This window comes from Mauremys mutica, chromosome 1 (genome assembly GCF_020497125.1).
Source record: "Mauremys mutica isolate MM-2020 ecotype Southern chromosome 1, ASM2049712v1, whole genome shotgun sequence".
NCBI lineage: Eukaryota > Metazoa > Chordata > Testudines > Geoemydidae > Mauremys > Mauremys mutica.
In genome coordinates, this window is record NC_059072.1 from 88,227,220 (window position 1) to 88,238,750 (window position 11,531).

General features: G+C 46.1%; 1 protein-coding gene across 13 annotated transcripts in view; it reads right to left on the reverse strand.

Moving 5' to 3' along the window:
* The window catches only part of STRA8 (stimulated by retinoic acid 8), a 34,455-nt gene extending 23,509 nt beyond the window's left edge, over nucleotides 1–10,946 (reverse strand). For 5 of the 13 annotated variants that reach the window (XM_045012014.1, XM_045012006.1, XM_045012024.1 and 2 more), the window contains exons 1-5: nucleotides 7,692–7,780; nucleotides 6,423–6,620; nucleotides 4,501–4,576; nucleotides 2,934–3,018; nucleotides 2,345–2,497 (exon numbers count right to left, since the gene is read on the reverse strand). In XM_045012014.1, the coding sequence (XP_044867949.1) occupies nucleotides 2,345–2,497; nucleotides 2,934–3,018; nucleotides 4,501–4,576; nucleotides 6,423–6,620; nucleotides 7,692–7,721 (542 nt within the window). In that variant the 5' untranslated portion in view covers nucleotides 7,722–7,780. Of the gene's footprint in view, nucleotides 1–2,344; nucleotides 2,498–2,933; nucleotides 3,019–4,500; nucleotides 4,577–6,422; nucleotides 6,621–7,279; nucleotides 7,309–7,618; nucleotides 7,781–7,958; nucleotides 8,012–8,757; nucleotides 8,919–9,434; nucleotides 9,475–9,511; nucleotides 9,582–10,885 lie in introns of those variants that run through there. The other 8 variants (XM_045012051.1, XM_045012076.1, XM_045012030.1 and 5 more) reach the window with 8 other exon arrangements.
* Nucleotides 10,947–11,531: the final 585 nt, after the last annotated feature.

Sequence of the window (11,531 nt, forward strand, 5' to 3'; positions counted from 1 at the left end):
GAGTCAGAGAAGGCAGGAAAGATCTGGGTCCAAGGCAGGAGCAAGGCTGGGGCAGGGCAAGGAAACAGGGACCAGGAACAAGGCCAGGATGCAGGAACAAGGCAGGAGCTGTCTTAACAGCAGGTCAGGGATCTACCTTGTTGCACAGACAGGTTTCTGGAACTCCCTCCATGCTTAAATAGTGTGTCTGAACCAATCAGATGTTACAGGGGGTGCTGCCAATTGAGTTTCCATAGGCGGCGCTTCCCGTGGTGCCTAGTCTCCCAGGGTTTACAACTCATTGATCATGGCTCTGCCATGGCTTCTGGGGGGTGGCATAACAGCACTGGTAGGCACTGATAACATATAGGCACTGATAACAGCTAGGCACTGATAACATATATATGTATGCATCTGCCCCCTCAATGAGACAGTCTTTGCATCAAAAACATTAGTCTAAATCAGGGGTTCTCAAACTGTGGGTCGGGACCCCAAAGTGGGTTGTGACCCCTTTTTTAATTGGGTGACCAAGGCTGGTGTTGGGCCTGGGCCCCAGCAAGTCTGAAACCCAAGCCCCACTGCTCAGTGCTAGGGTTACAAGCCCCCCATTCAGGGCAGAAGCCCTTGGGCTTCAGTTTTGCCCTCTCCCGCCCTGCTGCCTGGGGCGGGCTCGGTCTTTGGTCCCCCCTCCTGGGGTCATGTAGTCATTTTTGCTGTTAGAAGGCGGTCACGGTACAATGAAGCTGGAGAACCGCTGGTCTAAATAGATGAGGTAGGTGAACGGTGGGCAGGGAGACAGAAGCACAGAGAAGTGAAGTGACTCACCCATGGTCACACATCTGATCAGTGGCAGAATTAGGAATATAATCCAGGTCTTCTGATTCCCACTACAGGTCCCTAACCACTTAATCACATTGTCTCTGCTCAAACAACCACGGACATGGAACCACCCAGACCCCCTTATAATACTGTAATATGTTTCAAGTGTTTTTTTTTTTATTTTATATGCACAATTTATACAGGGATATTTAATCCGAAGCACTTACAAGTAGCTGCTGCTGGGGTTCAAACGCCATGGAAGCCAGCTGTATAGTACTGTTCTGTGCCTCTCTTTCCCATCTACCCTTTGCCTATTATTGTGTGATTTAAGTGGAAGGAACTGTGTCCCTCGCTATACCTTTGTCCAGTGCCTAACAGAATGGGGTCCTGACCTTGATTGGTAAGGAATGGCTGGTGTAGATCCTTATGAACGGATGAAATGGGATCAGGCGGCTGTGTTAAAAACCTAAATGTGAATCATGGACCTCCAGGCAAGAATTGATAGCATTTTGGAGGGGATAGTACTTGTGCTGCTACCAGGCCCGGATGACCAGTTTAGATGACTTAGATGACGGACACAAACAGTTATTCAAAAAAGCTGTGATTCTTGGTGTTGGATGGAAAACATGGCTACAGTATCACGTTACTAAAGGGGTGAAGTTGTTCCTACAGGACAGATCACTGCTGTGTTGTGTCAGACAGGAGAGATCCCATGAGAAGGATTCAATATACAGCAGTAGTAATCTGCCATGGAACTTCAAGGTAAATGCCACAGATCCCACATAGTGCTGCAAAGGTCTGCTCTGCCTGTGTCAGTGAGGGAGGGGAAAGGGAAACCCATGAGGAACTAATGATACTATTCCACAAAAATCATTAAACAGCATATTTCAAGGTACTGTACACACTACCTGCCTACAAGCACCGTTGTTTTTTTTCTGATTGCTACAGGAGTACAGGATAAAACTGTAGAATGAAAGCAGCAGACTTATGCCACCTGCTGGCATAACTGCATTCACATTTTTATGAAACCATTATCAGCAACAACAGGAAATTTTATAAAAAGCCCAATCCACAACATGAGAGTGAGATCAGATTGCAGAAGGTTAAAGATTCAAAAAAAGAGCAGATATTTATGTGGATAACAAGAATACTCAGACTTATAATTATAACATTTTAGAAGGGGTATTAACCCTCATGCTTCACGCTAGAACATTGACATACTTGAAAGAACATTACATCTCTTTCTTGAGGATGGGGAACCATCAAAGATTTTCAAAGGCTTGTGAAGCAGGGAGATGCCCTGTGGCTGAGGAGGGCTGGACATGCCACTATTCAGGCTCCGAGTGCCAGCCAGGAGTGAGGGAATCAATTGAGAGTCATGGAAGATGCTCAGTTTCCACACCAACAGGGGCTGAGATTGATGTCTCTGCTGGCCTGGGGATCCTGGGATCCAAAGTCAGACCCCAGGAAAGCTACCTGATATGCAGTGACTGAATGGGTTGTTTCACATGAAGACTACTGAAATACTACACACTTATACTCCTACCGTTCAAACTCCATCAGATCAGGAGATGAAGTGGCTGGGGACTGGATAAGTCTTGGCTTCCCATCCTCTTCCACTGAGTTTTTTTCATATTCTTGAATCAAATACCAGACGGTAGAGCCACTCTCACTCATGGCATCTGAAGGGGATGCAGTACTGGAAAGAAAACACGGGACAAGGCCAAATGCATGGCTTCCCAATCAATTTAAAACGGTCCCTGCCAGGAACACTTTGGAGTCTCAATGATTCTTTTGGAGCAGGTGACTTTTTTTTTCCCCTTTGTAGGGCTAATGAAAGCCCCTAAGTGGAGATGATCTACACAGGGAGAGAAAGGCAAATACATGCACTGACTGGGAATGAGACCAGCAATGTGCTCAGAGCTTACACGCACTGAGCTGCTGTATGGGTCCAATTTTAATATTTTTTTTCCTGTCTGCCAGTTAAAACCTCTTCATCTTAATCTGTGTATTTCCTTCCCTCACAGGGACAGACAACCCACTGCTCCGTAATATTTGCAAAGTGCTTTGAGATGCTTTGCGCTTTAGAAGCAAGTGCAAAGTATTATCAGTTCTTGATCTGTGTGAGTCCTTACCCGAGATCGCTGAAGTACATCTTGACATATTCCTCCTTGACTTCCTCCAAGCTGGATGGGTTCCCATCCTCCAGATTGAAGGACTCTATTGTCAGCAGAAAGATAACTGTCACAGACTGGAGCATTTGGCATCTCACTCACCATCCAGCCCAATCAAAAAGAGTAATGGTGACAATTTGATTTGACTGTCACACAGAGTTTTTGATTAGACAAAAATAATACTGGATGGGACATTCTGTCCTTCCTTATAACATGACCAGCTGTATCAGCAGTTTATGAGCACTGATATCTTCATAATGCTGGCCTCATCAGTGAACTGATAACTTTGGTTTTCAGTAATAACAGCCAGTGAACCAAAGCCCATGTGACTACTAGTCAATACAATATTTTGTGGTTATTTTCTTTCTTTGAAGTATTGGTATTTCGGGCTTTTGGGAGTCTTTCTGACATCACTTAAAACATGAAAAATGTGTTCAGCGGCTTTAAACCATCACCATGGAATTCAACTCTCTACCACTGAAAACAGAAAACATACTTGATTTTTAGTTCTGGTTCCCAGATCCTCAGTCAGGTGAGGAGGCAAGGAAATGGGGCTGGGAACACAGCAGAACCAGCATATTCTGCCCTAGCGGAGGGAGAACCTCACACCACTCACCAGGAACTGATCCAGCTGATTAAAGAGTGTGACAGGTACTGAAGGGAGTCACATCGTACTGTCCTCATCCAGAAGAAAAAAGTGTTTTTGTTTCAGAGTGCTGGGATAGGCTAATGGAAAAGTGTGTGTGGAGGACCCAATAAGCCACAAAAACAAAAAAACTAACAAACCTACCACTATGTGTCTTAATCTTTCCCTTGGAGTAACTCCTTAACTAAAACTTCTCACTTCCTACATTTTTGTGAGGAAACCCTGAATGGGATTTCTGCCCCCCTCCTGCCCTACTTTTAGCCCAGAATAGATTCTCTCTGTGCCCTCCAGTCCAAACTTGGACCCCAGCTATGTTTGTGAATCAAGAAGCTGTACACTTACGGCCAGATTGTGTGTTGAACTATGCACCTATGCAGAGAAAATAAGGGGAGGAAGAAGCTCCCTTTGTCTCTTTTGTTAATTAGCTGGATTTTGGGTGCACAGATGTAAGAAGGCACTATATGCTGCTACTGACCTCTGGAGTATGTGGTGAGGAGTGGGCACAGTTCCCCAATCCACTGCCAGTGCAGATGAGCCAGCAATAAATAGGATGCGGGGAGGAAAGGAGGGAGCAGCCTTAATTTGCTGCTGATGTAGGCCAGCAACAAACTACTGTTTGAATCCACCCTCCCTCGCCCAGTAGTTCAAGGGGGAAGCAAGTAGAAAACTGAGAGTCAGAGGGATAACTTTAAAGCACAACGCTTTCTCGGGCTATTCCTGGGTGATACAGTTTATGCACTCTCTCTTGCTTGGTGCGATGCCTAAAGGCACCCATCTTGCCTTTAATACTGGCTCAGCCACCTGCCCTGCTGTCCCTACGTAACAAGTAAATGAAAGGCAGGCCCAAGGAAACTTTTTCAGGTATATATTTCCATACAGTACCTTTCATCTTCAGCAAGGTACCCAAGGTTTGCTCCAGCTCCTGGATATAATTCTTAGCTTTACGCAAAACTTGACACTAAATACAAAGAGAAAACAGAACCAATCTTCCTGTGTTCTGACTGGGCTGACATTTTAACATGCCTTAACTGTCTTTTACACCTTTTCCTTTTGCTGACTAGCTATCTCCATGCCTCCATAAAAACAATGAAGTTGCCCACTGCACTGATGAATGTGAAAAAAGGGAAGAAACCAAGAATCAGGGTAAATACAAATGAAGATTTTAATTTACATGCTGTACCTATTCACATACAGGTTTGAGGTTTACTCTGACCATACTCTACAGTCAACAATTCCTTTTTGGAATTCATTCCTTTTGGGACTGTTTGCTCTTTGAGGTATATCCGTAAAATATCACATACATCAATGGTGCTATATTTACTACTATTAATAATAATAACTATAAATTAATAATGAATAATAAAAACATAATTGATACTATTTTATGCCTTATGGCTTATTGTTGGATGTTTTCTGACTGTAGGCATACATTTTTCCTGATCATTTCCAGTGGGAACTATGTGAGGAGACCTCTTTAGCCAAATCTGCTCTGTTACACTGATCTAAAACTGGAGTAACCTAACAGCCTTCAGTGCAATTAGGCCAGGTGGAATTTGTCTACTTGTGACTAAACACACAGAGGATACAAGAAAGGATTAAACATTTACATGGTTAATGAGAACGTCCATAATTATTTTAGAGAGATTTTTTTTGTAGGGGATATAAATCCAATGCTTCAGGGCATAAGTCAATCACTAACTGACAAGGATTAGGAAATGTCTTCCTCAGTGCGCAGGCCCTTGAAGAAATCCAGTCTTCCTTGACCCAAAAGGATCATGGCTGTGATGTGATACTTTCAAAGGTAGCAGCGTAAAGCTGGGAAAAACCAATGGGACTCATCAAAGTTCTAAAAGGGAGTCAGAAGTCCTCCATTCCAAGCAATAATAAATGAATGGTAAATCTTGTTAGACAAAACAAATAATCCTATTTGGGATTTAGCTTCTGAGACCATGATGATTATTAGCTCTGGCTGCATCTCCATCAGAACTTAACAATCAGAGCTCCTGCCTCACGCTAAGTTACAATTAGAGTCCAAACAGGTGAAATCCCTAAATAACAATACTTTGCACCTCTCAAGCACCTTCCATCCAAGGACTGCAAGGCTCTTTACAAGAACATACCCTTCTGAAATATACATTACCATCCCCATTTTACAAACCAGGAAACTGAAGCACCCATAACCTAAATGATCTATCGAAGGGAGTCAGTGGCAGAGCTAGGAACAGAACCCAAGACTCCTGATACCTTTTCCTGTGCCTTGACCACAATAACATTCTTCCTCCCTGGTAGCATTTTAGTGCCAAGCCAGTGCTGTTTCACTTGTTTTTATATAGTCCATTTTACTTAAACATTTTCTAAAACTAGTAAAACACAGGAAATGTTACAGCTTGATTTTTTATTTTTACATACTTTCCCAGTTTGCTTCCCCCCTCTATATAAAGTAACTCATGAGGCTGAATTAACTACTTTCCCCTCTTTCTAACCACAACCCACTAGTCTTGATTTCACAGCTGTCCGTCAAGGATGAAATTTCATCATGGTATTCCTTGACTAGCTTCCAAAATACTGCCATTATGAAGAAGCTCAAAATCTACAAAGTGGAGACAAGTCACATGATAAACTCATGCCAGTAACAAGAGAAGGCACTTAGTTTTCTTGCTCTGAAGAGAGTATTTATACAAATAGAAGAGACACAGGGAAAGTTGCACATGATAATATTACACACATACATGAACCCAAAAAGATAACTACACTTTGTCTTTGCAAATATTTATCCGTAAACAAATAACGTTTCTCCTCTATACCTTTGATGCTGAATTGTCTGACTGCGAAAACACAGTTTCCCGCAGGTTGTTGAAGAGTCCTGCCAGCGTAGCCCGGTGTCGTGCCTGAGATAAGCGTCTTCTTGCCACTTGGGGCTCTAAATCTTGCAGATGTGTCAGGAACCCAGGAGTCACCCTGACATATGGGCTGCTACAGTCACCAGATGTCTCCATCAAAAGCTGCAATGGAACATTAAGTTTTATGAAATAAATAAATAAATAGCACTTAAAAATTGAGTGAGTCTACAGCAGGGATCTCAAACACGTGGCCTGTAGGCCGCATGCGGCCTGCAGAGTTATTTGCTGCAGCCCGCCAAGCTCCCTGCAAACCCCCCCCGGAGTTATTTCCTGCATCTGCCAAGCTCCCCTCACCCCCAGCACACCATGTCCCACTCCTCTGCCTACCTTCAGGCACTTCCTGCCGCCAAACAGCTGTTTGGCAGTGCTTAGCGCTTTCCAGGAGGGAGGGGGGAGGAGTGGGGAGCCACGCACTCAGGGGAGGAGGCAGAGAATAGGTGGGGCAGAGGTGGGGACGTGGGGAAGGGGTTGGAATGGGGGCAGGGAAGGGGTGGGAAGAGGCGAGGCGGGGGCAGCGGGGGGGCTGTCAGTGATGCGGCCCTTGGGCCAATGTACTAGTCCTCATGTGGCCCTTGTGGTGATTTGAGTTTGAGATCCCTGGTCTACAGTATGTGTGGTGGGCTGATGAACAAGTAAAGTTGAGAGTGTTGAAGCAGAACAATCCAGCTCATTTCCCGCAGGAGGTTATGAAAGGAATGTTAAATCATTTTCTCTTCTCCCTGTGAAAGCAAACTATCAATTTGTAGTAAAACTTGACCTACCACAGGGGTTCTCAAACATCATTGCATCGCGACCCCTTTCGACAATAAAAATTACTACATGACCCCAGGAGGGGGAACTGAAGCCTGAGCCAGCCGGAGCCCCAGGTGGGGAGGGGCCAAAGTCTAAGCCCAAGGGCTTCAGTCCCAGGCAGAAGCCTATAATCTGAGTCCCGACACCCACGGCTAAAGCCCTTGGGCTTCAGCCCCAGAAGGTCGTGCTCAGGCTTCAGCTTCAGCCCTGGACCCCAGGAAGTCTAAGCCAGCCCTGGTGACCCCATTCATATGGGGCTGTGACTCACTTTGGGGCCCCAACCCCCAGTTTGAGAACTGCTGACCTACCACAATGGTGGGCTAGTTGTACAGTGTGGCTTGAAACACTCTAAGTTAAGGCAGACAGGCAGTTATTTCTTGCCCTTAAATGATGTGGTTCATCTTTTTCCATAACATACACTGGGCTCCATCTTGCAATGTGCTGAGTGCTCTCAATTCCCACTGAAGTCACTAGAAGACACAGTTCTTTGTGACATCATAATCATTTTCTCAGTCAAGTGGGATGTCACAGTAAATTATGATGTTAGGTGGGGGTCGGAGAATACACAATAGAAGCAGACCTTTTAAAGTCACCTAAATACCCTTTTAAGTTAAATACTAGTAGTGAAGAAAAAAGGAAAATACTTACAGAAATTATATTAAACAGAAGCAGAAATGACTTTTTTATGCTGCTATCTGCTTTTTAAAGGCCCAATTCAACTGCCATTGAAACCACTGGAAAAACACCCACTGATTTCAGTGAAAGCTGGAGCAGACCCCATGCTGCTAAAATAGAATAGTATAGTTTAAAATTGCATTACATGGTCACAAATAATACTGACATGTAGGAAATTATATTTAAGGTAATTGGTTTCCTTATGGAATATCTGGTATATTGATTTTGTGTTGTACTACGGAATAGTACCCATGCTTTAATGTACCCATTTATTATTTCTGATGTAATGAATTTGTATGAATTTCTCAATCATGGCAAAAGCCAGATAAATAAAAATTAAAGTGTAATGAATATAAAAAACAAAGTTCACATTTTCTTTTCCGGATACTATCAATGACTTTTACACATGGATTTAGGCACAGAAATAAGCACACTGAGGACATAACATATCCTCCAGAAAAAAGTTTGAAAAAGCTTGCTGCAATTACCCTGCAAACATGAACTAGGCAATTTAATATGACTCAATCCCACAATCTTTACACAGGCAAAACTACTACACTATTGGAAGTCATTAGAAGTTTTCTCTCTCTAAATACTGCCAGTCTGGAGCCATAATTAGCATCCTTTCTGAGCAGCCTGTAAAGTACCAACCACATCACATTTTCATACCCCTACATATTCTGTTCCTTAAAACCTCCTTCCAGCTTTTAAATTATTTTAAAATAATAACAAAACAAATTAAGTATATGGTAATTTCTAAATTTCCACTCACTTAGGGGAAACTAGCTTGTCCTTGCACTTATCCTTCCCTTAAATCTTTGGGTGAAGATCCTGATTAGAATCTTGCTGACATTTTTGTTATTATAGACCAGTCAGGGGGGAGAGATTATTAATAATTATTTATTATCACTAATGGTTCCAGAAGTTCCACAACTGAAAGAAAAAAAATCAGATCAAACAGAACTGTCATCGCTATAAAAAGCCTGAATTCCTCCTTCAGATCCCCAGAGACATTTTAAATAATCAAAGAGGGATTTTTTTAAAGTCTGCTCTTCATATGATTTTAAATCATATAAATGCATTGCCAGAGGCTCCCTAGGAACCGTTCAGCAACAACTTTTCCAACTTCAGAGCTCTGGCTCCCCTTTTCTATGGCCTTTGTCCTTTCTTTTTGGGTCCTGCCCCACTGTGTATACAGGCTCTGGCCTTTCCTTCATTTCTGTGAGCTCTGCCCCCTTCTCTGACTCTGCCCCAATTTCCCTGCCCTCTGAACTTCCTTCTGTGGCTCAGTCTTTTCCTATGGGCGTTACCCTTTCACTATAAGTACTGCCCCCTTTCTATAGGCGCTGCCACCTTTCTGGGAGTTCTGCCCTCTCTTTCCCATTAGCTCTGTCCCCCTTCCCCCTTTTTGGCTCTGCTCCCGGTTTCTCCCCAGCTCTCTTCAATTACAGTCAGACAGTCCCCGAGCGGCTAGAGGCCTCAGTTTCCCTCCGGCCCGAGTGGCTCTATAGCCCGCCCGTACCCACCGCCCGGCTCCTGCTGCGGCTCCCGCAAGCCAGCTCGCTTGCGCTGCCGCCACGGCCCAGCAACACCAGCAGCACGTGGCAGGTAGCCAATCACAGCTCGGGGAACGCTCCACAGGCCAATAGGAAGGCGCCGGGGACGGGCGAGAGAACGTTAGCATTGTAGCGACTGCCTGAGAAGGCAACAAAAGCGCGGGAAAGCGGGAGGTCGGAGAAGAAAGGGGAGAGGAGGAGGTGGGGGAGAGGGTTGGAAGAGTGAAGGGAGGAGGGGGAGGAGAGAAAGGGGAGAAAGATGGGAGGAGGGGGGAGGAGAGAGGGTCGGAAGAGGGGAGAGGAGGGTCAGAAGAGAAAGGGGAGAAAGGTAGGAGGAGGGAGTCAGAGGGGAAAGGGGAGAGGAAGGGGGTCTGCAGAGAAAGGTGGGGTAGGAAGGGCAGGGGAAGGGTAGCGAGGAATGTTGGGGTGTCTGCAGTATTAGGGCGCACAGTAGGGCGGATGTGCATGAGTGGGAGCCTGCATGGGTCTGTCAGGACATGTCAGGAGCTGTGACACCATCCCATAGCTCAGTGTGGTCAGGTCTCCACGGGTGCCTGTCGGCCCCTGTGGCTGTGTACATCGCTGTTCTTGTGCACACCAGTGCTGTGTGTTTGGGTGTAAACTCGGCGGGGGGGGGGCAATGAACACCCCCGTGTGCTCTCTTGTGTCCTGTTCGAGCTGTCAAAGGTCCCCTTCTTCATTTTACAGTTAGCCCGATAATTAAAAGGCTGGTGTCTTCTTTCTTTCTTTCTTTCTTTCTTTCTTTCTTTCTTTCTTTCTTTCTTTCTGCCATTGTGACCGGCTGACGGATGTGGCATATGAAAGGGGGTGCCCACGCTTTGTCCCACTGACAGACACACTGCCATCTTGCTGGGATCTGTAAGGCTGTGCGGAACTGGCATTAAACGGAGCAGCTTGCTGTGTGAAAGTGTGGTCAGCAGATACTCCAAATCCCAGCCTGCAGTGTGGCAGCCTGCAGTGGTCATTGTGAACTATTGCATGCTGGGAACTGTAGTCTCTGCAGGCCACACTTGTTTACTGGGAATGAGGGTGGTAGGTAGTCCCTATGTTAGAACTCTGTGGGTTGCGTTCAGCCCCCCCAGTCACATTGGCATAGTTACAGTGTCAGGAGTAGTTTGGAGAAGGATGTTGATCAGCTGTCTCCTTGCCTCCTCCGTTCCACTACTCATGAATAAGGCTGCATGTCTATCACAGAGGTCACAGATTCCGTGACTTTCTGTGACCTCCGTGACTTCTGTAGCAGCCGGTGCTGGCTCCGGGCAGCAGTTTGCGTGTGTGGGACGGGGGTCAGGCCTGGGGCTTGGGGTGCAGGGTGGCACTTACCTCAGGGGGAGGGGGTTCCCCAGTTCCCACCATCATGTCCCTGCAGCTCCTAGGTGGAGGGGCCGGGGACTCTACGTGCTGCCTGTGCCCACAGGCGGCACCCCCACAGCTCCCATTGGCTGCAGTTACCAGCCAATGGGAGCTGTGGAGCCGATGCTTTTGGTGGGAGCAGCGTGCAGAGCCCCCCTGGCCGCCCTTCCCCCGGGAGCTGCAGGGACATGCTGATGGGAACCAGGTAGGGAGCCTGCCAGCCCTGCCAACCCTCCCCTACCCACTACCAGAAGGGGTCCTGGGCTGCCCAACACCACCCACACACCTCCCCCCAGCACCAGCAGAGGTCCTGGGCCAACCCCCCCAGCACCTGGGTTGCCCCCAGACGCCCCCCCCCAGGGCACCCACAGCCTCCTGGCCCAAGTTTTAGTTAGGGGTATATAGTAAAAGTCATGGACAGATCATGAGCCGTGAATTTTTGTTTACTGTCTGTGATCTGTCCATGACTTTTACTAAAAATAGCCGTGACTAAAACCTACTCTTACTCATGAGGGATGTCAAGTGTCTAAGCATAAATTACTGATTTTGCTCTTTGGCTCCATGGAACTATCTTGGGGCTGTACATAAGACTGGCCAGACTGGGTCAGAGCCCAAT